The sequence below is a fragment of the Callorhinus ursinus genome, unplaced genomic scaffold (assembly GCF_003265705.2).
Source record: "Callorhinus ursinus isolate GAN/ISIS: 27379988/994484 unplaced genomic scaffold, GSC_fseal_2.0 scaffold59, whole genome shotgun sequence".
Classification (NCBI taxonomy): Eukaryota; Metazoa; Chordata; class Mammalia; order Carnivora; family Otariidae; genus Callorhinus; species Callorhinus ursinus.
The window spans coordinates 4,721,755-4,749,291 of NW_027397121.1; the positions used below are offsets into that span (position 1 = coordinate 4,721,755).

At 40.3% G+C, this 27,537-nt stretch overlaps 1 protein-coding gene across 2 annotated transcripts in view; it reads right to left on the reverse strand.

Moving 5' to 3' along the window:
• Positions 1-5,037: 5,037 nt before the first annotated feature.
• The window catches only part of MAPK14 (mitogen-activated protein kinase 14), a 73,074-nt gene continuing 50,574 nt past the window's right edge, over positions 5,038-27,537 (reverse strand). Inside the window, exons 9-12 of one of the 2 annotated variants that reach the window (XM_025862362.2) lie at positions 13,919-13,998; positions 11,488-11,566; positions 8,214-8,387; positions 5,038-7,388 (exon numbers count right to left, since the gene is read on the reverse strand). In XM_025862362.2, coding sequence (XP_025718147.1) covers positions 7,321-7,388; positions 8,214-8,387; positions 11,488-11,566; positions 13,919-13,998 — 401 coding nt within the window. In that variant the 3' untranslated portion in view covers positions 5,038-7,320. Of the gene's footprint in view, positions 7,389-8,213; positions 8,388-11,487; positions 11,567-13,918; positions 13,999-18,019; positions 18,100-27,537 lie in introns of both variants that reach the window. The other variant, XM_025862361.2, reaches the window with a different exon arrangement.

Below are 27,537 nucleotides of genomic sequence, written 5' to 3' on the forward strand. Positions count from 1 at the left end.
AGAGGGTGAACTTGGGAAGTCGTGGAGTCACATATGGTCGCCGCCATGACCGGGGCTTTCTGATATTTCGCAGGCAGGAGGCATCATGCAGAGTGAGAATCTCAACAAGAATTGCTTCATATAACAAAATACATCCTGCCGGACATTTATGTAGGTGGAAAAACCTATTTGTTGTTATCTGAGCCTACACTGTAACTTGATTTTATGTATAAAACACAAGTTGGTTTTTGTTTTGTTATGTTTGTGTATATACTTAAAATTTCGAGGATCACAACTGAGGAAATAAAAAAAGATTACACTTGTTTCATTTGAAATTTTACTGAGTTGTTCACCAATTTCAGAAAGTCACATGACTGATGGCAGTCCATCAGTCATGGTATTTGAGCTGCCAAGACAAGGGGACACAGTGGTCACATTCAAGATGATTCTATGTTTAGAAACGTGCCAGCATCTAACTGCTCCATTATGTCTTTTATGTACTTATGCTCGAGCATTTTCATATTGATATGCATTTTTTTTCTTTATCCCTCATTTACATTAGATCATTGCATCTCCGTTGAAATTGTGTGTGTCTATGTACATTACCTATGAATTTCACTTCAGGATCCTAAAGTGGATGTTTCAAAATATTAGTTATGCAAAAGCCTGTTGGATCTGATAGTTGAGAACTTTATCAGAGTTCTTTGTCAAGAGGCTAGGCTACATTTTTTTTTTGCACCCCCACCCCCAATGACATTCAAAAGGTGGTCGTGGATATAGATTTTCTTCACTGCAAAACTGGATTGAAGGTTACTTCCTCCCTTAACTTCTTAGTAAAGCACATTCTCTAAACCGAATGAATCAAGAAGGTTTGCCGTACAACAGTGTCTCTTGAGCTGTGCATACTCAGACCACAGCCTCTGGCCTCAATAATGGGAGTTTTCCAGAAACTGCACTGGAGGTAGGCCCTGGGCTATCTCCTCCTGACAGCTCTCCTCCCACATGGTTTTAGAGGTTCGCATGATAGGAAGGACACTCCCACACTCACTCTGATAGAAGAGCCTCAACACCCAAGGTCAGCTCAAGTGAGATACAAAACTAACCAGTGTCTCGAGTGTCCCCAACATACAGGGCACATGGAGGTTTGTTATCTCATTTAATCTTTACAACAACTTGACAGCTAAAAACTACCCCAGCGTCACATGCCTGACAAAAGCTTGAGTCAGGATTTGAACCTGGGATTTATGGCTTCAAAACCCAGTATTCTTTCCATGGTAACCCATCACCTGCCTAAGAAAATTGTGCAGTCATACCCCAGTTTAATTACTAAATGTTCTGGCTGTGGCGATGGCCCAAACACTCTGAACAAAGAATAATTTTATTCACTCGACACCCACTTCCTTTTTCTTTTTTTTTGAAAAATCTAAGAGCCTCAATCCAGTATCAAGCATACTTTCTTCTGAACTAACATCTTCCTTTTCTCCAAAGAAGATATACTCCAGTCCTCAAAAAGGCCTTTCCTACATCTTTAAGTGAGAACAAGTTAGGAGGTGTTAACCTTCAATTATTTTTTCAAGAAAAGAGTCTTCGTTATTCTGCAAGACTAGAGGTGTCTCAGCTTTATTATTAAAAACAAAAACAAAAACACATTTTTTTAAAAAGTAAGCTCTAGGCCCAACGTGGGGCTTGAACTCACGACCCCAAGTTAATAGAGTCACCTGCTCTACTGACCGAGCCAGTGAGACACCCGGAGATGTCTCAGCTTTAGATCAGTGGTTCTCAACCAGGGGTGATTTTGCACCAGGAGACGTTTGGCAACGTCTGGAGACATTTTTGGCTGTCAGAGCTGGGTGAAGGGAGCATGTACACCACTTTCATCTTGCTGCTTAACCACCTACAACATACAGGTCAGCCTTCACAAGTAACAATCCAACTCAAGATGTCAAGAGTGCCAAAAGTTGGGCGCCTGGGTGGCTCAGATGGTTAAGCGTCTGCCTTCGGCTCAGGTCATGATCCCAGGGTCCTGGGATGGAGTCCCGCATCGGGCTCCCTGCTCCTTGGGAGCCTGCTTCTCCCTCTGCTTCTCTCTCTCTCCATCTGTCTCTCATGAATAAATAAATAAACTCTTTAAAAAAAAAAAAGAGTGCCAAAAGTTGAAAAATCCGGCTTCAGATCCATAAAATATACTCTTCTATTGGGGAAGAAACTGCCAGGCCCTCCCAGCTTGGGGGAGAATCCTGCTACAAAGGAGTGGTGGTGTTCTGCTTGTCAGAGGCCCAACACCTGGGTGCAACTCCTTTCTAGCAAGTGTTTTTCTATCTTGGAAAGTTGGGCTCTGACCCTGGCAAAACTGAAATTGGGGAATGGTTCCCCAAGTCACACAGACAAAAAAAAAAATCTTTATAAAAATTTTTTTAAAAAGTTTTGATTGCAAAAGAAATCATTGTTTTATAACAAAACACAACAGAAACTGCACAAAGTTAGAGCCTCCTATAATCCCACTACCCAGAGATGGTTGCTGAGTTTGGTGTGTGTTCCTCTAGGTTCTTCCTAGCCATATCTTTCTATCAGTAAAAAGAGAGGATGATATACTACACTTTGCCATGTACTTTCTCTTCCTCCTAATATATCTTGCACATGTATCCATGCCTGGGTATACGGTATTCCACTGTAAGATAACCATGTTATTTAGTCAAGTCCTCAATGACAGAAATGTGGGTTACTTCCAGTATTTTGCTATTATAAAGTGCGCCTGGGTGGCTCAGTCGGTTAAGCACCCAACTCTTGATTTTCGCTCAGGTCATGATCTCAGGGTCATGGGATCGAGCCCTGCATCTGGTTCTGGGCTCACTGCAGAGTCTGCTGGTCCCTCTCCTCTGCTCCTCCCCTGTTCGTGCCTGCTCTCTCTCAAATAAATAAAACCTTAAAAACAAAAACACCAGACCCTGAAAAACCTTTTACCTTTTCCTCATGAACTTGTGATGCCTCTAAGTCCTGAGAAGGGTAAACGCTAAGTTTAAAGTATACGTATATTAAAACATATCTGTATTATAAGTAAAAAAAAAAGGTCTTCATTTGCATATTTGTTGGCCAAGTCCTCATAGGTATCAGATTGTACAGAAAAGTGAAAGTTGTCACACAAAAACATTCACTAATGAATAGACTACTTATAACATTAGTCCCTCCTTGTTTCCGAAGTTATCTGAGCCCAGAGTGTCTATCCTGCCCATTCTAGTCTTCTGTTAGTCTCTAACTGTATTATAAGCATATGACCAATGACACAAATACAGTGCAGGTTAAAATTGTAGTAACTGTAAATCTTGAAAAGATGGTAGATTTGATAAACTTGGTAAATAATGCTAGAAAACTGCTTAGATCTCAAAAATGTGGATCTGGCAGACAGACCAGACAACAATAAAAAGGGAAAGGTGATAAAGGAATCACCGATACTTATAAAAAAGAACAATGTGAATATCAAAAGATTGAGGCCCTTAGGAAAACTGAGGAAGACGTCAAATATTTTTCAACAAGTTCCCCCATGATTATGCTACAAAAATCAAAACAGGAAGGATATTGCACCCTGAGATGCGGTGTCACTTGAGAAACACTTCATTTGTTCTTTGTTCATTACAAAACTGCGTCTGAAATTATGAATATGCTTTTATAATTTTGTTCAGTTTTCATGACAGTCCCAATCAGACTTCCTCTCTCCTCCAATCTCCACCACATACTATGCAATTCTGGTCCCCATTTTAAGTGGATTTACTTTAGGTGAGTTTTTTCTGGTGTCCGTTCTCCTTGAGCAAATCAGCAGGGCCTGCACTCAGAAGCTCCGGAGGAAGGTTGGGTCACAGCATTCATGCCTGGTATGTGAAGGCGAAATATTTCCTACAACTGTCTGATCTTTACGGGGGCTGATATACCACATGTGACAACTGGGTCCCTTCTCTTTTACCTCTTACGAAGCTAATGAGGACAGAATGAAGGAAAGAGTCTGTGCTTAGTTTGCCTTCTGCCATTATTCCCAGCAGCCAGCCTGGGCCCAGACACCACAGGACAAAACACCCAGCTGCACACTCTCGATATCCTCAGAGGCTAGGCCTCACAATCCACCCTGGGACACTGTTAGCATTCCTAGGCCACTGAGAAAGGAAGCATACCAACACAGGCCCTGAAAACAGCCATGAGACCTTGTGGCCCTTTAACTCTGTGGTGCAGTTCAGTAGTTTTGAAGAATATTGTCAAGGGCCATAAGATAAGAGAGTCATAAAACACATTTGCTTCAGAGTCTATAAACATTGTACATATATATGTATTCATACAATCTTCTCTCTGGCAATTTTCAAATAAAAATATACTTTGTACAGATAGTCTTAGAACGTCAAAGCTGAAAAGTACCCAAACAACTATCTAAACAAACTTCATCTTACACATGAGGAAACTGAAGTCCCAGGCCAGGGGTCGGCAAACTTTTTCTGTAAAGGGCCAGAGAGTAAATAGTTTCCATTCTGTAAGCCATACGGTCTCTGCTGCAACTGTTCAACTTTGTCACTGTAGCACAAAAGCGGCCATAGACAATACATAAACAAACGTGTGGTTGTGTTCCGATAACACTTTATTTATAGACATTGAAATTTGAATTTTACATTATTTTTCACACACTACAAAAATACTGTCCTTTTGATTTCTGCCATTTAAAAATGTAAAAACCATTTTTAGCGGGCTATACAGAAACAGATGGTAGACTGGATCTGGCTCTTGGGCCATGGTTTGCTGACCCCTGTCCTAGGCCACTCTGACACCCAAGTGTAGTAACACTCTGCCTGCCGCGTTATACCTTATTTGCTATTTGCTCTATCCATCTACATCAAAGACTCAGATCTGCTTCACCATAAAGTGTACAATCTGTTAAAGTGTCTTCTAAATTTTAGGAGTAAATATTAAGATCTATCAGAAACATATGCCAGGCCACAACTGAAAGAACATCGATGTAATGCCATATTGTGCACTAAATAAAAAACAATCAACATAAAAATAAAATAAATTTGAGAAACTCACTAAATTTGAAAAATAGGCTTTATTTTAACCAGTGGTATTGTATGACATCCTATATGGCATAACTGATTACAGCCAAGTTCATGAATACAAATAAAATAGCAGTTTCCCTCATTCTCTCTTTTGCTTTCTGTTCAGAGAAATCAGGAGATGGGAGCATGATGCTCAGAAACCAAGGAGCTCTTCCACGGGCTCCAGCTGAGTCCAGGCTCCCGGAACATTCAGCCTCCTAATGCATATACAATCACATGTGCAAAGACCTTTATGAAAAAATATTCAGAGCAGTATTTCTGTAGGAAATCACACTAGCATTTACAACCCAACATGGCGGATAAAATTCATCTTGCTGTGGATTGTGAGGATTTGAACTGCATATAAAGGAGATGAGGCCTTTGCGTTCATTTTCCTTTAAAGAGGGGGAGAATCCCAGGTGAGAGGCAATCACCGTCAGCCTGCCTCCTTCCTTCTTGCTCCAGTTGACTCAGGGGTCCTACCTCATCCCTCTGGAGCGCATGTACCACTGCACTGTGATAGAGAAATGGATATATCTTGTCCCAAATACAAGATTTTGTCACACAGCTAATAGTGGAAGTGGCTTTACACTTTCTTATTTCACAAGAGGTTTAAATACATGGGCCCTTATGTAGCACAAGACGTTTGCAATTCAGAAAATTATGAAAACAACTCTTCTCCACCCCTGAGGATATTTCATCTTTATAAAGTTGAAAATACAAAATATTAGAATAATTTGCCCTTTCTCCCATCAAAAGGAATCACATTCTCAAAGGATTCCTGCAATATACAAAATTCTGAAACAAAATTTATCTCTCCCCAAACCAAGACCAAGAAGTCAATGTTAAGCTGCCAAGAAGACCCTTTTCCAAAGAAGGGTGGAAAAGACACCTCATTACTTTTTTTAATAACCATGTTTAGACAAAGATAGCAAAAGGAGTTTCTGGCCTTATGACCTTTTATTGTTCACTTTGATTTTCAGCATTTCTTAGCATTGGCTATTGGGAGTGAAGACAACAACTGTTTTTCAAAGTCTGAGATATTCCCGGGAAAAGCCCTGATCTTTCCCGTGATGGCTCCCCAAAAATAGTTTGTCGAAAACCAGATGGCAAGAATGAAAATGCTATACACCCATCTGTTCCATTTCTTCATAGTTTTCACATCAAAAGCACCTGGAGTATCAATTGTGTTCAACACAAAATAGCACTGGGGCTGGAGAGAGGATGATGTCACCTGCCCGTGGCATCAGCCGAGGTGATGTGGGCTCTGAACTACCCAAGACGTCTTCACTGGCAAACCTGCCTGGCACCAGGGCCTCCCGAAGAGAACAGACAAGCAGCTGTGCATGCTCAAATAGCAAGACGTGCAAAACACATCGTCACTCTGCTGGGAATAAAGAGCACACAGGAAGTACACTGACAGCAAGAACCGGCTTCTGCCTGCTGGGGCTACTACGCAAGAAACCTTTGCACTGGAGGTGGGGGGGGCAAGCGGGGGGGGGGGAGCACACACACGCATGCGCACACATGCACACACGCCACTGCCAAGGGCTCCCTGGTTACTTCTGGTTCGCCGGCGGCCAGCCGACGGCCTGACTGCTTGCCTGGCTCAGCACGCCACCTCCAGCGCTGTCTGAACTATCTACACTTTCTTCTCTCCTCTTAAGGCACAAGCATATTTACAGTTTCGGACATACCTGCTGAGTTCTGAGAATCATACTAAGCAAATCAATCACAGACTAGTGCACAGAAGCCAGTTGGTCCTTTTTGGCCGCGTGCCGTCGCTAGGGACGACTTCCGAAGCAGCCAGAAAGTGTGCGCCCTCTCTCTGTGCCACTATAGGATGTAGGTGGGTCTACACCCCCCCCCCCCCACCTCAAGGCAGGGCTGTGGGAAAGGCCAAAATGGCAAAAGCATGACTGGGATCTGGGCCGTTTAATGTTTTTTCTTTTGCACGTAACAAACCCTAACAAGATGGTAGCTCTTGCCTGCCTGGGCTGACTCTCACAACGAGCAAGCAGGGGCTGCCCCACAGCTTCTGTGACTCCAAGGAAAGTCACTGTGATCATAGTTTCCCTCCCACAAAGACAGACACATGCACACGACAGAAGCACACACACACACACATACACGCGCGCGCGCACGCGTACACACACCCCTTCCACCATGGAGGAAATCTCTGCAACAAGAGGCACTTGAATGATATTTGGAGAGTTCCCATGAAAAGGCCTTCCCCTCACAGTGAAGTGGGATCAACAAAACAGAAACCAGGTGCTCAGGATTCCATCTCTTCTTGGTCAAGGGGTGGTGGCACAAAGCTGATGACTTCATCGTAGGTCAGGCCTAAAAATCAGGAAGGAAAAGCAGGACGTGAGAGTTTAGACTATGCTCTTCACTGGCAGGTACTCCAACTTCTAAGCTCAAGGTCCTTCCCTCCTGTCCAGGCCAGTGGTCTGATGGACTACTTCAAATAACCGCCTCACTGCTTATGTGTGATATCCTAAGGGAACATGTGATTACACAGAAGTTCAAGGACACAAAAAAGAACTATTTTTACTTACTTGTTTCATTCAGCAGTGCCTCCTTTTTAAGGCTCTCTGGAGAAGGTGCTCAAGAATAACAGAGCACTTCTACAAGCTACAGCAACAGGTAATTCTGGCTTTAGGGATCTACCTAGAATTCTGAATGTATGTTTTATGGAAAGAATTTGAAGTTGGACATAAAGGAGACACAGGTTCCATTTCTGGCTGTGTCCCTAACTAGGTCTAAGGTAAGAGACAAGAATAAACTATCAATTGTAAAACTGTAATTCTAGAGTTCTATCGATTGTAAAACTATAAAAATACCTTATTCCCTACTTATCTCCAACAGATGTTGTAAATGCAGATTCTGAGAACCTCGAAGCTCTATACAGATGTAAGGGGCTGTGTGTAAAATCAGACCAGACATAAGTACCTCAAAGGTCCAGAGAGTGTTCTCATCTACAACAGACAGTTTCCATGAGAGGAACATATCCATTCTGCATCAGAGACACTAGTTACCAGTTTTAACAAGTTGGTTGTAACCAGAAATTCTATTTTCCCACAGCTTTTGGTTAGTGGCTCACCTAAGAAAGATTTTTAAATCTAAGTCCTCACACTAGATGTTAATCCTGCTCTTATGACTTACTTTTCCATTCATCTATAAGGAGGTCCCTGCTTTCAAAGGACTGATCGTAAGGATCAGCCACTGGTTCATCATCAGGATCATGGTACTGAGCAAAATAGGCATGTGCGAGGGCTTGGGCTGCCGTAATTCTCTTGTCTGAATCCAATACAAGCATCTTCTCCAGCAAGTCGACAGCTATCAGTCCCACAGATTGGAAGGAAAAAAAGAGTTTTTAACAACTTAGCCAAAAAATTAGGCCTTATTAAGCAAACACACAGTTTTGAGTCTTCATACTGAACAAAGAATTCTCCCCCCATGTGTCTGCTCTAGGAAACATTATCCCTTTTTTTCTTTATATGTGTGTATGTGCGTGTGTATGGATGTGTTTTATATTAAGAATACATTACTAAAGAGCAATTTTTAAAAATAACTGAGACTCTGAACAAGCTTTTGTGGAACATCAATGTCAAACTGCTACCATGTAGTCAAACCGTGTCAAAAGGAAAGCCTAGGGGCGCCTGGGTGGCTCAGTCAGTTGGGCGTCTGCCTTTGGCTCAGGTCATGGTCCCGGGGTCCTGGGATTGAGCTGGTGTGTGGGCTCTCTGCTCAGTGGGGAGTCTGCTTCTCCCTCTCCCCCTCCCCCCACTCATGCGTGCACACGTGCTCTCTCTCAAATAAATGGATAAAATCTTTAAAAAAAAAAAAAAGGAAAGCCTATAACCAAAGTAACCTAGAAAAGGTAAGCAGGGTGGTTTTTAAATTTTTTTTTTTTTGTCTCCCTATGCTGTTTATTTACTAACATAACGCAATGAATATTCATCAAAAGGATCTTCCAACAATGAACAAATTAGGGTTTTACATGGTGTGTGGGCAAGACATGGTATTTGGATAAAAGAAATACAAAATTTTCGCTATGAAAAATTTCAATATACAAAACAATAGTACAGTGAATAGTCATATGCTCACCACCCATATCCAACAATTAACATTATTTATTTTTCTATCTATCTAACTGTGTTTTTTGCTGGACCATTTTAAAATAAAATGATAGACACTTTACCCCAAAATATTTCAGCATAAAGACATCTTTCTATATAATCACAAAACCATCATGTCTGACAACTGAATAATTCTCAAATATCATCTAAGATCCAGTTTATGTTAAAATTTCTCCAATTATCCCAAAGTTGTCTTTTATAACTGGTTTCTTCAAACCAGGATCCAATTAAGGGTCACACGCTACATCTGATGGGGTTTTCTAGGATGAAAAGTACAATGTCCTAATAACCAATACCTTGATGAGGAATAAGATCAGGGGTAAGGAAAAGATTCCTCTAAGATCTTGACAGATAGAAGTACAAACACTATATCAAAGGGCAATTCAAGTCTTAATTCATGTTTTGAGAATAATAGTCAAACATGAAGTTCGTGACTGACAAAACACAGCTGTCATTATTTATATCGTTGGTGTGTTCCTACTCAGTTAATATGCTGGGCACAAGTTCGTGGTCAGTAACACCATGTTCTGTCTGCAAGAAGAAACTCTTTGTATGACGCCACTGTTTGGCAGTGAGCTGTTAAGCATGTTTAAATTCTGAGAACTGCAGTGCTGAGCACCAGATGGCCCAAAGCCTCCATTCAACTCATTGGCGGTCTGTATTGCTAAGTGGTATCCAGTTCTTTTGAATGTTTAAATGTCATGACTCCAGAGAAGGATGGATATGACCTAAATAAGCTGCTGGGACACACATATGCCCCCCCCGCCCCGAAAAATGAGTTAACAAATCTCTTGGAGTTGGTTAACAGGAAGTCAAACAGTGAGCACTGCCAGGTCTGAAATATGAACTGATTTGATGAAAATACATTCAGAACAGAGCGACAGACAAGAAAGCTACCAGCATACAGCATAATTTCCCAACATCCTAGAGTATTTACAACTCAAACAGAGCTGTCACAGATCCTTGAACTAGATAATACAGTTCAAATAAATCCTACAAAGCCAATGGGAGCGTACATACCGGGGCAGATGCAAACCTAAACCAACTGCATAAAATTCTGTATATACCCCTGATGAGTTTGTGGACTCATTTTTGGATGTGAGAGTGGCCCAGCTGAGATCTGGCCTACTTACAATCTCCAAGGCTGACAAAGACTCACCCAGGACTGCCCAACATCTCAGAGAATGTGAGCATCTCTGCTCTTGTAAGAATTATCACAGTAACACTGAAATCACTCTCAATGATCACTATGGATGAAGTACTTAAAAAGGGAAAACCACTTAGCTTTCACTACAACTTCTGAAGAGGGCATCATGACTATCAGCTCTCAAAGGATAAAACTAAACCTGAAACACAGCTGCCGGGACCAAGCAGAGGGATGACCCACTGAGAGATTTTAGAACATGCCAATATAACACAATCTTCAGGAAAGTGAGAAGCTTGATTATACTATTATCATAGCATGGCCTCCCTCCCTTTCTCATAGGGAGCCTGGTCTGATTTTTCCGTGTCTTCTGTTAAATGGCCCGGTCTACTGCACAATCCTCGAATCAGGGAAGTGGGGTCTCAGGCAATGCCACTGCTAGGGGCCAACCAAAGCACATATTTGCCCCCAAATTTAAGGAATAAATCAACTCCCTTCTTAGCCAAGGCAGTACATGTCCCACAGCTACCCCTGTCACATCCCTCTGCTGAGGATCCCAGAAGTGATGGTGGCAGGAAGGAATATGGAGCCATTCCTTAAAGTCTGAGGTGGCAAATTCGCCCCGCAAAGAAGACAGAATGGTTAATTAAGTCCCTGGGGGGCAGAAGAAGAGGAGGAGAAAGGAAAAGTGCACAAGGACGGCAGGACCTGTGGCACTGGGCAGCTACAGGCAGTGCAGGGCACACTGCAGGAAGCTCCTGGGGGGGTCCTCTAAACCCCCATTTGCTCCAGTTGTTTCTGCCCTTGGCTTGGGACACCACAAAACTGCAGCAGTTGTCCAGTCATAGGCTTTCCTCTGTACCTCCTTCTTCCTGTGCCCCTCGATCTTTTCTCCCAACATCCCCACTACTTGCTCTCCTTTCTTCACCATACAAGCTCATTTCTTTCACCAAATTCTAGGATCATATATACACGTATCACATGATTAAAAAATCTGACAACACAAACATAGGTAATAAATAGCATTACTTACCACCTCCTAGGATTTAATTAATGGTACCCTATTTAATCAAAAGGAAAAACTCCTCTTTAATTTCCCAATTTATGTTACTAACAATTCAGTATTCATGAGGTGAGGATATGATCAACTTACCCAAGGGATTGGCGCCAATAAATACATTTGCAAAATTCATTTTTGGCATCTGGGTCAAAGACTGAATGTAGTTTCTTGCCTGTAAAAATAAAAGGTTTTGAAAATGGCTTTGTTCAATAATGTTACTGCTCCCAGAGAGTTCGGTCCTGCCAAGGAACAAGTGTTAACTGACAAAGTCTGCTAGTTTCAATGTTTATGATTGTCTTTGATATTCAATTAAAAGATTTCTCTCTTACTGCCATCTTAACTTCCTTATGTATAACCAGCACTTTTGTTTATTCTGGCTATCTCTCACAGTTACATTTCAAGTGAAGGAGAATGCTAAGCAATTAAGTTCCCTTTTATTAGCTTTCCAATCAAAGGATCAAAAGGATCATTAAAAAAAAAAAATGAGGCCAAGGTATCTAAGGAGTTGCCCTTTCTGAGACAGCCTTCCTAGAAAGCTAAAATTAGCACAGGGATCAGTACTCCTAAAGAAAGTCTAGGACCAGCAGGCTTCTCATGGTGCTGATCTCAGTAGGTACTCTTAGTTTGTTAAAAGGGTATCAATGTTAAACCTTGCTAACAAAGTAATCTTGGTAATAAGAAAGTAAACATAAGCTTAGTATATTATTCTAAAAGTCTTGAACACATTTTAAAAATACTAAAACAACTCGGTAAGAATGATGAAGAATAGCGGATTATAAGTTACGTGGCCTATGCAGAAATATTTCCCCTACCACTTAGAAGCTATGTCTTCTTATGCAAGTCTCAACCAACGTATCAGTGACCTTATCTGCAAAATATTAGTATTAGGTATTAGTATTTGGCTTGCCTGTATGTCATACGGTTATTGCGATATTCAAATAAGATAAAGCTCACGAAAAAGCTTCAAACTAAAATTCTGACACAAACAACATTTATATTACTAGTTGTTTTAAGTTTGGTCCCTATGGTGGAACAGGCTTGAGTTTGAATCTTGACTTTATCACTTTGGGCAAGTTACTTATTCTCTTTAAGGCTTGGGTTCCTCTTCTGTAAAATGAGATTTACAACGCCTACTTCAGAACTTCAGTGAGGACTGGAGATAACAAACCAATACTTCCTTAGCACAGTACTTGGTGCAGAGTGAGAACTCAACATTAGCTGCTTTCCCCGTTGCCTTTAGAAAGTTTGCTCTCACTCCCTAAGGGTGTTTCAACTTCACAATTTCTGAACTCTACTCAAAGGAACTTAAGGTGTCAAATACTTTTAAGGACTGATAGCTCTACCAAGGCAAACCCAAAAACTGGTCCTGAGAATAATCATGTAAATACAAGTGTACTCATAAATGTGTACTTCAGATTTAGGTATTAAACTGTGTCTATGACCTTCCCTGTTTCAAAACATAAATCCCACTATCAGTCCATCTGAATAGTTGAGATAAAACTTCTTTGAATCTATCTTAACCACTTCCTTAAAATTCCTGTTTTAATACAGCTCAGCGCAACAGTAAAAGTGTGTGTGTGTGGGTGTGTGCACACACAAGCCTAGAAAAAGTTCTGATTACTACGGCAACTTCCCCTTCTTAGTCACTCTATGTGCAGCAAGTAGGAGAGGTCTGCTTTGGTTGAGAATCTTTCCAATCTGAAAAGAAAGTTCTCAGAATTGAATATCCACATGTCTGTAATCCCTTCCTACTCGAGCATGTAGATAAAAGGATCAAGGGAAGACAGAGGTAAGAGAGACCTGTCTCATGCAGAGAACAGTCATCCCTCTAATAAAATTAATAAAGGTAAATTTAAAAACTACCCGGATATAGCTGAAATAGAAACAACACTGCTGGGAAGGGCCTCTGTGATGCCAACTTGGCTCCCAAAAAGATGAAAGGCATCTTGGAAAGAAGGGCCCCAACCATCTCTGATTATAAAACTAGTGTTAGATTAAGTAGTAAGAACTGGTAAAGAAGACATTTAACCCTATATAAGTGTTCATATTTATTCCATATTATTTGTATATTTTCTTTTAAATATAGTTATTTATTAGTGTTGGATATTTTGTAACTTGTTTTTTATCTTGAAGAATTCTCTTTTGGTCATTATAAAAAACTGATGAATAGGAAAGCATCCTAATGGCCCTCAGTTCAATATACTTCCAGCCTACAGTCATCAGATGCTAACATGCCACAACAGCCTCTTGAGCACTAAATTCATAAAACCCAAATATAAAAGTAGTATCATTTTCTATTTACAAGCCTATAAATTATATTCTCAATCCAGAGGACTGGATGACATTTTATCCCAAATGTGAGCATCCTGCAATAGCACAGAGGCGGTCATCACCTTAGTAGCCCTCAAGGCCCATGCAAGCACTCAGTGACATTAAAAACCGCGTTGGTTATATATACAGTGGCAACAAAATGAGAATGTGGCCTTCTGAATTGGATATCCCTATCCAGTCTGTTTGTTCTCACCTCATGGCTTGGCATCCTGTTAATGAGATAAGCAGGGGGGGTCCCCGTCAGACGCATAATCTGCTGAAGCTGGTTAATATCTTAGATGCCTAGTCAAGGGCATTGTTAAACACACAGTGCAAAAAAATAACTTTCAACTCAAGTTCTTAAGAAGGCCAAAAAAGCCACCCCCAAAACGAACAAAAAAACCCACTCCCCACCCATCCCATCCCCCCCCACAGGCCAGGGCCCAAGGCTGCATGTGAAAGCACACTTCTGTGGAATGGCATGAGAGTTTACTAGGCATGCAGCCAGTAACTGGCCATGCAGATAAGGAAAATTATTTTCCTTTAGTTTCAGCATCATCTTTAAGATTAAATATTTAGGCTCCCTGGAAAGAGACTGCCCCTTGATCCAGGATGCCAGCCAGAGAACTGTTTTCAAGTACTGATGGCCAAAACCTGCTTGCTTGGGGAATAAATGGAGATGATTCAGAAAATTTTGATTCAGCTTTGGACAAAACAAAATTTTTCAATATATCCATTCAAGGAAGAGGTTAAATTTTCATGGCACAGGTTCTGGTAACTCTCCATGGCACCATCCCTCCAAAGGTAAGACATGGGTGGGTGTGTGAGCTGATAAGCAACGCCAAGTTTCAAAGACATTAGTAGTGGTACATTTATAAAACATGCCACACACACACAGTGGTGATGAAGAAAGAGGAGACCTGGGGCAAAGTTAGAAGCTAATGGCAAAGACAAAATAGGCTGCTAATGGTATTAGAGCATGCCACAGTGATTTCTTCCACAAGTCTCTAACAGGTGAATAGGCTGACTTCACTTAATTAACAGCTGGGAGGAAGTCTGCAAACGCTCTGCAATGATCTGACAAGGACGAAACTACTAGGTCTTCCATATGTACAAGCACATATGGAAACAGTATTCCAAACTTCTCTCTTCTTGCTGCCCCCTCAGCTTTAACACAATTCCCCCTCCTCCAAAATGTTATATGAACTGGTTTATCATGTGTTCCTATTAAAGGAGCAGTGATGGGATTTTTTAAAATCAATGCAATTCAATAAAAATCTTTCTATATTCCCTTTCTTCTTAAACTATTAATTCCTTCCTCCGGTTGTAGCAGCATCTTCAATGAGCACCCTGGTCAGGCAATCACACTTCTCTGTGGCTTCCTTCAGTAATTTTTCACATTTACTCATCCTCTGAACTCAAATTCCCTCGTGGTCAGAGGACTACAAATATATGTTGAAGGCTGGCCGGCAGGAGAGAGCTGGGACCATGAGCTCCATCTTGCCTTTCACACTCCTTACACCCAAAGACAGAGGCCAGCAAATTCAAAAGGTGGCATGAAGCCCTTTTACCATTCTCTCAACAAAGTTTAGATTTACCTTTAAACAAATTACATAACCAATAGTACTTTGCATGCCAAGAAATACAACAAAAGGGGCTCACTAAGTAAACCAGCAATAGCAGAATACCAGTTGGGTTTTAAAATCTTAGAATCCTGCCACCTCTCTCCTCTTTCTTGGGAACAATACTTGGCCTGTGCATTTTCTATTTTTGTCTCCTTTAGCCAAAGGAGACAAAATTATTATATCCCCTTCCTGTCAGGAGGCTAGGAAGAATATATGTCTAGAGAAAAATGGGAGTCAGTGAAAGGGCTTTTGCTTTCTTAATATGATTTTTTTTTTGTTGTTCTTTCACTGATTACTATAGGTACTGGGTCACTAACCAAAACAGTCCTCTCTCCTGAGCTGCCATGACCTATTTATCATCCCCTTTCTCACTGTATATCCCAACTTGTTCTCAATCAGCCCATTATTGCATTTTCTTACAATGCCCTATTTATTGATTGAATTTCTACATAAATGATTGAATCTGTATGTTAACTAACTAGAATTTAAATAAAAATTTGAAAAGAAAAAAAATGATGGCATCACTACCTTACTACTTTTCAGGAGTGATAAAAATAGCTATTGGCTTTCTTTTATTACATTCCCTCACTAATGAATTTTTCTTTCAATTTTTAAAATCCTTAAACAATTTTACTCACCTGGCTTTGTTATTTACACACCATGTGTCCCACACACATCATGTGCTTTTTAAGATAAACTGGTACTTGGACAGTATTACTAACATCAAATTAATCTTGTCTACCATTTAAACCCCCTTTATCCACTTGCCATCACCAGGTAGGAAAAAACAAAACAAAACAAAAACCCTTTCTTATTCCTATACTCAATACAGCATTACTGGAGTACGTTCTATATTCTGGTAGTCCATTTTATTATGCCCAACTCTAGAGCCGTTTAAATGTATGATGTGCCCTATTTCACATAAGATAAAGAGATCTCATTATTAGGCTGGGCACTGATGTTGTTTCTTTCCTAAAAATAAATGATGGATTAATAATAAGTAAATACTATATTACCCATGCTTTTTCTTTTAGAGATTCTTGTGACTAACAGCACACACCTCTAGGGCAGATGGTTGGGCAGGGGAGAGGGGACTGAGAAGGAGCTGCTAGTGGCCATATCCAGACAGGAAATGAATTTACTATCCTAGTCTCATTAGTACTATTGGTAAATAAACTAAACTTCCTCCCACCCCCACTCCTTTGCCTCCATGTTTTCTGTATTACCAGTCTTCCTAAGCACATGCATTTAAAACAAGAAAGCACCATCCTCTCTAAGCAGCATTCCTTATCTTCTTTGATTCACTCTATCCAGCTTCTGCATTTCATAAGGCAAAAGAAAGCACTCCTTTGGGTTGACATGGTGGTCAGTAACTCTGACAATGACTTTCAAAATAGTGTGCAATCGCATGAGATTCAAGTTTAGAGATCATGTTATAAGAACATCTGAGATCTATGTTCAGCTCTGCCAAGTGACTCAGTGCATGACTCAGGCAAGTCACAGCTTTCTGTGCTTTTCCTTCTCATCTTAAGTAAATAAATGAAACAAAATAATAGAGCCAGTACAGTTTCTTACATCCCTCAGAGGTGAAATTCATAAATACACTGGGCTTTGTGGTCTTTTAATGGAAATGTATCAGAAACATACCAGATGACAATATATTTTATAAGGGAGATGATGAACCATTCAAACTCACCTGTTCAAGCCTGCCTCAAGCCACCCAGCAGTCCTTCCAACTGGGCAAAGGGACCCCTTCAGTCAGAATGCTGGGAGGAGAATTCAGGAAGGCACAACTGGAGCTTGGCTCCACAGCTCTTTTTCCCTTTTAGTCAACTGCCTGGCAGCAGACAGAGGGGAAAAGGGAGAAAGGCTGAGCTTTCATGATTTCTCTCTTGTCTCTGGCCCCAGAAAATGACCAACAGCAGGAAATTGGAGCCAAAGTAAGCCAGAGTCACATTCCCATGGCTTCTCTCTAGATCCCTGCTTACAGGCAGGAAAGCATTAGCTCCAAAGCGTTTTCTCAGGTTATTCAACTTGTAATTACAAAGGCAGGCTGTGGGAGGAAGGATTTACAAGTCTGCTCCAGTGGATGTGAGGTATCAGGACTGGTCTGGAGACAGGGTGGAGAGGTGCCCCTGTTGGGAATAGACAACTTATACAAGATGTGTGAGTTGTCTATTCTAAAACAGTAAAAAGCAGTAACTTCTGGAAAAGGGCAGTAGCGTGGATACAATGCACACTTCATTCTTGTAGTGAAGCTAGACTAATACGTGGTAAAGCTCATGCTCTGAGAACACACACTAACCGAAAAGTAGAAAGAACTCAAGTATATGTGAAACTTCTGAGAAAGATGATGTAAGGGCTTGATAACAGAGACATCTGTTCCTTTAATCTCTTGGAATGAGTTAGAATCTCAAATCATTTACTGGGATACTACTGCCCAATACAAGCTCTCATGATCTAATACGCCAATAGAGAGCAAAACACACTCATGCATGAGGGCAGATGAGTGCATGTACACACACATACACACACACACACACACACACACACACACACCTCATCCTCAAAGTCAGCACAAAAGGGCACACATGCTTACAAACATACCCAGGGCAAAGTACAGATTGATGGAAGGCAAGTGGCAGAGGCTCCCAACAGGGCAGATAATTACAATCAAAGCATCAACTCACAGACTCTGAGGAGATTTTCTTCAAAAGATCAGCCCCTGGGGTTCCAACGAGTCTTAAAATGAGCTTCAACTGATCAATATCTAATGGTGGACTATAAAGGAAAATGTTGGGACAAAATAAAAATAAAAAACAAACAACAAACAGAACAAAACAAATACCCCAATAACAAAAATTAAAAACCCCAAACCAGGCCAAAACGGTGAATTCATCTAGATCAAGGCTTCTGCAGGATGGTCACTCCAAGTAGAACATGCTCCACCTGTACAAAGACTCAGAACGCTGCCACACACATATCCGATTTATATTCATTTTGTGTATCTGTCAACATCACTTATCAGTAAAGCGAAGTGACTTTAACTGGGTACTTAGCTGCCAAAGACAGCAGGTGAAAACACAAAAGCTTTACTCAGTCCACAACAACCTCCTGACCTTCCACCAAAGCATCAGTAGTCAGTTAAGCAAAGAGCACTGGCAAGCAGAGTGCTACAGACAAGAAAAAAGCAGCGGAGCATAGGAGCGAGGGCTAGCCAAGGCCACCTGTGAATATTCCCCGAAGGGTTAGCCTGAGGAGCTTGTCATAGGACAGGAGGCTCCAACTATCCCAGAGCCTAGCCACTTGAGCGAGCCCTCGAGAAATCCTCTCCCTCTGAGCGGTGAGTGACAGTCGGCCAGCAGAGGGCCCCACTCCCCCACTGCAGCGGCATGTTCTTCAGGCGCGCCATCATGAAGCAGAACACAGGAGGCTTCCACCTCACAAGTGCAGTGACAAACCTCACACATCCCAGAGGCTCTCACCAATAGGCTACAATGTCCGAACCATTATGCTGGTAGCCAACTCCTCCATGCACGCTCAGAATGTACGTGCATGGATTAACCAGAAGCCAAAAACTTTTCATTTGTTCTTACTGCCATTAATCTTGCCTAAAAAGGAAGTTAAAAGGGGAGAGAAAAAAAGTCATACATACTCTCTATGACAACGTGAGTAGTTTATCTCCATGTCTGTACTGACATTCAGGGGAAAAGGAGGGGAGGAGGACTGTCTTCTGAGGCCCGTCACAAACCCGGTCAGGTTTTTCGCCTTTTAGGTCCTTCTCAACTTCAGGTCTCAGCTTAAACTTCACTTCCTCAGACAGGCCTCCCCCAACACTCTAAATAAGGAAGCCCCCTCTTCCCTGTATTCTCTACCTCCACACAGTGCTTGCAAACATCAAAGTGCTTATCACAATCTAGAGTTACTTTGTCTGCTTTCTGTCACCTCTATGGATCTGTAGCTCCATGAGGGCAGAGGCCACCCTGATTGTGTGTGCCACCTCTCCCCAGCGCTTAGCCTTGCCATCTGCTACACGGTGGGCACTCAAAAGACTTGAGGAGAAGATGGAGCAAGATGGAAAGGGAGATGGAAGAAAGGTTTTCTGCTTATGATTACACATATAAAGGTAATATGGCATAACTTAAAAATAATGGCCTCTGCAAACCATAGTTGCCTAAGCTACAGGAATTACTTATGCAATATCACTGGCATCTTGCCCTGTTCTTTTTTTTCCCCCAGATATGAAATTGACTTAAATGGAAGAAAATTCTAGACAGGAGTCAGCAAACCCCAGCCTGCTGCCTGTTTTGAAAATAAAGTTTTATTGGAACACAGCCATGCCTGTTGGTTCATGTGCTGCTTTCACCCCACACAGCAGAATTGAGTAGTTACAATAGAAACCATAGGGTTTTTAAGAAAAAGTTTGCCAAACCCCATCCTAGACCCGAACAACTTGTGTTCTACAGAAACCATGAGAGACTATGGACTCTGAGAAACAAACTGAGGGTTCTAGAGGGGAGGGGCGTGGCAGGATGCATTAGCCTGGTGATGGGTATTAAAGAGGGCACATTCTGCATGGAGTACTGGGTGTTATATGCAAACAATGAATCATGGAACACTACATCAAAAACTAATGATGTAATGGTGATTAACATAACATAATAAAATTAAAAAAAGAAAAGAAAACAAGGATAAATTAGAAACAAGTCCACTCACAGAAATTATTTTTTTTGTAGAGAAGTAGAGAATTTTAACATCTGCAAATGGCAAGAATCAATGTGTTCTGGAGGTTAAAATTTCAATACTGATTCTTAGTTCAAAGTGCTGACAAGAAAAAAAATCTAAAGCATGCATTAATGGGGACAGACTGGGGAGGGCGGATGATTACTGTCTTGCTCTAAAATAATCAAATTAACTATACAACAGTAGAATTTAGTACAGGATCCCCTTTGCCCATTTAAAATGATTCAATTTACAAGTATTAAGTCCCCTCACACTCTTCAGGAACAAATTTAAGTGGGTAGCTATCCCCCACCACAAATGAAAACCGACTAGACTACTTCAACTCTCAAACACGTAGTTTTACAATGTATGCATTAAAACTAGTCTCTAGAAATAAAGCTGTTGAGATTGGTACTCTCATTTAAGAGACTCCTGACTATTGAAATGAAGAGTCAAGTTTTACACCCCCTCCAGGGATGACAGAAGACTCTGGACTGAGTTTCTTTACTGCCCTAACTTTACTTCAACATATCTGAAGAGTATGCCACCCTCACTACTCACAGTCCTCACTACAGCAAGGAGTTGGGGGACCCCGTGTCTCTCTCCTGCTTCTGCCAGTATGAAACAATTACAGGTCTGAAGAATAAAGTCCCAATTCCTCAGCCCCTCAAGGCCCTCCCTGCTTTGGCATCAAGCTTCTTTTCTAACTCTGCTTCAAACTATTACTCCTTGATGTACTCAATGCTTCAATGCACCCCAAATATTCTAGACACTGCTCAGTTTCCAGCTTCTTATTTATCCAAGTCATAAACAGAAATAACCTCCATTCCCTGCTCCTATGAAGCCTTTTCTTATTTATTTTTCAAAGTTCTACTCAAACTTGGACTCTGCCATGAAGTCTTTCTGGATATCTTAGGTTCAAAATAATCTCTACTTCTTCTCAATAACTTATTTATACCTCTATGATAGCATTTTTATCACTCTTATTTTATAATTAGAGAGTAGACATTTGTCCCAGTAACTCCTATAACTCACTTTCCACTGAGTATGATCATTCTGTTTTTAGGGACAGCTGCTATTTTATCTCTAGCACCGTCCACAGAGTAGTTCAATAAATACTGGTTGGCCTGAAAAGACTTGCTGTAATATGCTTTTTAACTCAGCTCTGCCTTGCCCTCAAAAACCTATAATGACCATAACTCTATGGAAAGTCTAAATACAAAAAAGTTACGAAAAGTTGTTTCATTTAATATCAGGCCTAAGAAAGTTTCTGAACACTCCATCTGAGGTGTTTACATCATAGAGAGTGTACAAATACAGTGCCATGAGTGTGTAAGGGCTATGGACAAAAAGAACTGCTACAGCATGATAGCCAATACTTAGATTAGTAAACACACAACGCAAAATAAAAATCTACTTAGTAGCTAAAAGCACTTGCATGAAGGACGTCAAAGCATGCAGACTTCGGAAGAAATCACCATAGGTTCTCCAAGAGCTGGCAAATCCACTGAAATAAAGGTCAGTCTTCCAATAGTACCAGCTACTGTAAGGTCACTACAATTTGTCCAGGCAGTTAAGGCCAGAAGGAGCTTCAAGTAGCTACATAAGCAGAGCAAAGCAAAATTTACCACATTATGACAATTATTTATTTCCATAAGTCATCCTTCATAATTGGTTTAACACCTTTTTCCTAGATAGAAGAAATTTTACTATTAGGTAAAAACGTGTTTTAATAGTCACAATCAACTGTCAAAATTTAAATCCTAGATCTCCTGGTCCTTTCTAAAACAACCACCGAGGCCTAAGATTACTCTTTAGGTTCTCTGTAACAAAAGTAAAAGGGAGAACAAACAGTTAAGGAAATCAACCTAAGGGTACTAGGGTAATTACAGGGAAAGTAAGAGAGGAATATTCTCTTCACTTCTAAGTGTTCTAGGCAACTCCAAGAAAGTGTCCACAGGCCAGAGAGTTGAAGATGAGGAAGAGGACCAGTGGGGCAGGACCTCCCTGCAGCTACTGCTGCAAGTGAGCCGCAGTTTTCAATGAGACAAAACCCATACAGACAAAGCCAGAACATCAAAGTGTGGAGGTAGGAGATCCTCCTGGAGACAGGATGGACTAGAAGACTTAGTCTACTTTCTTCTCTTCTTGGCTGTCACAACAGTCATTTTCACTGTCAACACACAAAAATTCTTAAGGTACTCTAGGTTTGTGGACACATGAAAATTGCAATCTTTTCTGGGAAAAAATTCTGTATTTTCAAGTTGGGAGAAGAAAAGGCAAATAACCTATTGAAATATTTTTCTTCTTCAACATTTATCAGGACACTTGCTTTTAGTGTCTAAAGTAAAACTGTTTTTTTTAAAATGAGAGAGAACAGGGGCGCCTGGGTGGCTCAGCTGGTTGAGCGCTGACTCTTGCTTTCAGCTCAGGTCATGATCTCCGGGTCTTGAAATCAAGCCCTGCATCAGGCTCTGTGCTCAGCGGGAGTCTGCTTGAGATTCTCTCTCTCCCTCTGCCCCTCCCCCACTAAAATTGATTAATTAATTAATTAATTCTAAAATGAGAGAGAACAAGGGTGCCTCACTGCCTCCCTTAGCTGGTGCCGCACTGCAACTCTTGATCTCAGGATTGTGAGTTTAAGCCCCATGCTGTGAGTAGAGCTTACTTTCAAAAAATTTCTTTAATTAAGAAAAATAAAATGAGAGAATATTTGAAACCAGTGACTGCAAGTAAGGGGTAGATGTGACAGGAAGGGGTACACCAGAAGTTTTTAGCTCTATTGGCATGTTTTATCTCATGATCTGGGAGCTATGAACACCAGTGTTCATTATATTATTGTCTTTTTGTAAGTATTTCATAAAATGTTTGCAAAAATCAAAAGAAGAAATGAATAAAGCAGAATTAAGAAGCAAATTTAATACACTAAGGAAATTCATATGGAGTAAGGCAGCAGCTAATGGCAAGTGGATTATAACCCATCAGCTCCATTATCCTCTAGTTAATATCTTAAAGAGTACCACTTCTATTAAAATGAAAGAAGGAACAAAAGTTTTACACATTTAGGAAATTCATGTGATTACCTAGGAGAGGAAAACCACAGCAAGGAAATGCTGTGATCTCTGGAAGAGAAAACAGTATCTGGTGGGTAACAGAGCTGTGAAACTCATTTTCTCTCCTCCTTTAGGCTATGGACTATTAAGTGTTAGTAAAACTATTTTCTAACTGGTCACACTTCTCAAAATCAGTTTCCAGCTTTGAAATAAGTTAGCACTAGACCCGATTTTGTAATCCCATATGAATCTGAGAATGGACTTTTCCATTTCTGCAGAAAAGGCTATTGGAATTTTGCTAGAGATTGTGTTGAATTTTTAGGTCACTTTGGGTATTACTGACATCTTAACAATATAAAGTCTTCCTATCCATGAACACCAGATGTCTTACCATTTATTAATAAATAAGAAATAAGTTAGTGCTAGACTCGAAGAGACATTCTTTATCCTCACTCTTCTAAATATGAAGTTCTGCTAGCCGTGTCCACTTGCTATACCTAGTCAACTGGGCTTATAAGGCAGGGCTTCATTCTTTACATTAATAATACTATTTTGAGCTAGATGGAAGAAGGGTTCTACACAGTCATAAATGAAAATAGTTTCTAAACTAACAATATATAATTAGCTTTGAGACAAGAATTAGTATTTCTTCCCTTTAGGGGAACTCTAAGGATTATTAACAACCAGTACTAAAAGAACCTCTCAAGGAGGAGACTAATCACAAAAAAAGTGAAAAAAGGTAGAATAGAAACAAAACTTAACAGAGATCTAAAACTGCACTGTCCAATGTAATACCAATTACATGTGATTAATTACATTTAAATGTCATCTAAATGAAATCTAATAAAATTTGAAATTCAGATTAAAAACACTCATAAAACCATGAATACAAAGGAACTTCTCTGACACGATACTTCCTTGACCAAATAAAGAGCATTTATGAAAAATACACAGCTAAAATCATGGACAGTGGAGACAAACTGAAAACTTTCCCTCTAAGATAAGAAGAGAACAAGGATGCCCACTTCATCACTGCTATTCAACACTGTACTGGAAGTTCCAGCCAGAACAACTGGAAAGGGAGAAGGAAAACCATCTCTATTTGCAGATGACCCAATCCTATGTATAGAAAATACCAGAGAATCTACAAGAAACCTACTAGAGCTAATAAACAATTTGAGTAAAGATGCAGTGCACAAAATCAACAAAAATCAGCTGTGTTTCTACACACCAACAATAAACAACCTGAAAAGGAAATTAAGAGGGGCGCCTGGGTGGCTCAGATGGTTGAGCGTCTGCCTTCGGCTCAGGTCATGATCCCAGGGTCCTGGGATGGAGCCCCACATTGGGCTCCCTGCTCAGCGAGGAGCCTGCTTCTCGAGGAGCCTGCTTCTCCCTCTCCCCCTGCTCATGCTATCTCTCTCTCTCTCTCTGTATCTGTGTCTCAAATGAATAAATAAAATCTTAAAAAAAAAAAAAGAAATTAAGAAAGCAATTTCAGGGGCGCCTGGGTGGCTCAGTCGGTTAGGCGACTGCCTTCAGCTCAGGTCATGATCCCAGGGTCCTGAGATTGAGTCCCACATCGGGCTCCCTGCTTCGCAGGGAGTCTGTTTCTCCCCCCCCCCCTTCCCCCCCCCCCCGCTTGTGCTCTCTTTCTCTTTCTCGCAAATAAATAAAATCTTTAAAAAAAAAAAGCATAAAAAATAAAAAAACAAAAGGAAAAAAGAAAGCAATTTCATTTACAATCTTTTATTCTAAAAGAATAAAATACTCAGGAATACATTTAACCACGAAGGTGAAAGATTTGTCCAGTGAAAATTATAAAACATTGCTGAAAGAAATTAAGAACTAATAAATGGGAAGACATCTGGTGTTCATGGAAAGGAAGACTTTATATTGTTAAGATGTCAATAATACCCAAAGTGACCTAAAAATTCAACACGATCTCTAGCAAAAGTCCAATAGCCTTTTCTGCAGAAATGGAAAAGTCCATTCTCAAATTCACATAGGATTACAAAAGACCCTGAAGAACCAAAACAAAAACACTTGACAATGAGAACAAAATTGAAGAATTCACACTTCCTGAATTCAAAACTTACCATATAAAGTTTCAGGAATCAAAATAATGTGGAAATGCTGTAAGGACAGATATATAGACAAATGGAATAGAGTTAGCTTTTGACAGAAGTGCCAGGCCCATTCAGTGGGGGATAGTCTCTTCAACAAATTGTGCTGAGACCACTGGATTTCCACATGCAAAAGAATAAAGCTGGAACTCTAACCTTACATCATATACAAAACTTAACTCGAAATGGATCAAAGACCTAAATATAAGAGAAACGCATACAATTCTTAGTAGAAAACATAGTAAATCTTCACAACTTTGAATTTGGTAATATATTCTTAGTTATGACATGAGCAACAAAAGAAAAAATAAATTGGAACTTCAAAAAATCAAAACCTTAGTATATCAAAGGACATTATCAAGAAAGTGAACAGACAGCCCAGAGAAGGGGAGAAAATATTTGCAAATCATGTATCTAATGAAGGTTTAATATCCAGAATATATAAAGAACTAAACTCAACAATAAAAAGACCACCCAATTAAAAGATGGGTAATGGACTTGAGCAGATATTCCTCCACAGAAGATATACAAATGGACAATAAACACAGGGACAGATGCTCAACATTATTGGTCATTAGGGAAATACAAATTAAAATTATGAAGAGGTACCACTTTGTACCTGCAATGATGGCTACAATTAAAAAAAGGGGGGAGGAGGAGGAGGAAGGAACAAGTGTTGGTGAAGATGTGGAGAAATTGCTCATACATCATTGGTGGGCAAAAATGGTGCAACTGCTGTGGAAAATAGTTTGGTGGCTCACCAAAAAGCTAAACACAGAATTACCACATGACCCAACAATTCCACTCCTAGATATATACCGCAAAGAATTGAAAGCAGAGACTCAAATAACTGTATGTCAATGTTCATTGTAGCACTAATCATAATTGCCAAAGGTGAAAATAACCCAAGTGTCAATGAACAGATGAGTACATAAACAAAATGGGGCATATACACACAATGGAATAGTATTCAGCCATAAAAAGGAATGAGGTTCTGATAACATGCTACAACGCAGATGAACCTTGAAAACATGGCTAAGGGAAATAACCAAGAAACAAAAGAACAAATATTGTGTGATTCCACTTATAAGAAATATCTAGAATAAGCAAATTCAGGAAATAGAAGAGAGGAAACTAGAGGCTATGGGAAAGAAGAATGGGGGAGTTATTATTCAATGGGTACTGAGTTTCGGTATGAGGTGATGAAAATGTTTTGGAAATAAGATAGTGGTGATGGCTGCACAACTTTGTGAATATAATTAGTGCCCCTGGACTGTATATTTAAAAATGGTTAAAATGGTAAATTTTGTGTTAGGTATATTTTACCACAATAAGAAAAAGTTAAAATGGCAAATTTTATGTTAATACATTTTACCAGAGATATTTTTAAGCAGTTCCCTAAGTTTCACTAGCCACATTTTAAGTGCTCAATAGCCACATGTGGCTGGTGGCTACCAACCACCATAGTGTGCAGCACAAATATTTGCAAAACCACAGAAAATTCTATTAGATAGCACTTATCTAGAAGCTAAAGCCACCAGTTCTAAATGGAAGTTGATTAATAAATGAGGAAAACAGGGAGAAAACTGCACTCAAATAAAGAGCATGCTCTAGAGGTTGCCTCGGCATTCAGCTGCATTTAAAAATCATAAATAAGCAGTAGCTGCATGCTTTTCTGGGCAAAGGAAGAATGGTGGGGCCAGCACATTCTCCAAAGGTTTTAAGAGAAGTTCTAGAAATCAGGGGAATAGGTAACAAAATGATGGAAAGAAACTGTGACCTGAGTCATATATAACAGTTTTGGATCTATCTTTTCTGGGTCTTGGTTTCCTCACATCTATTAAAAACAGGGAGTTCAATTAGAGGTTTTCTAACATCCTTCCAGGCCCCCAAGTAGATAAGTCTAAATTCTTAATTTTCTGATCTCATTGGTATCTTTAAAAAAAAAAATGAGGAAAGACTGCCTAACTAGGTAATTTTTTTAGGATCAGCCTAAAAGGTTAAAAGTAAAAGTCAGCTGGGTTAAATTCTAGTTGTGCTTAGCACCTGCTACACACTAGAATCAACTGGGGACTTAAAAAATATGCCAAAGCCTGTGCTTTGACCCCACACCAACTGAAGTTGGGTCTCTGGGGTGGTGCCCAGACATTTGGAGTTTTTAAAAGCTCCCTAAAGTATTCTGATGAAAAATGAGAGTTAAGAACCACTATTGCTAGACTATAAGCAATTGCACACTTCAGGCAAGAAAAAAAAAATAATAGAAAACACTTTCCTCTTTCCTTGTCAGGCCACCAAAGCTATATCCAA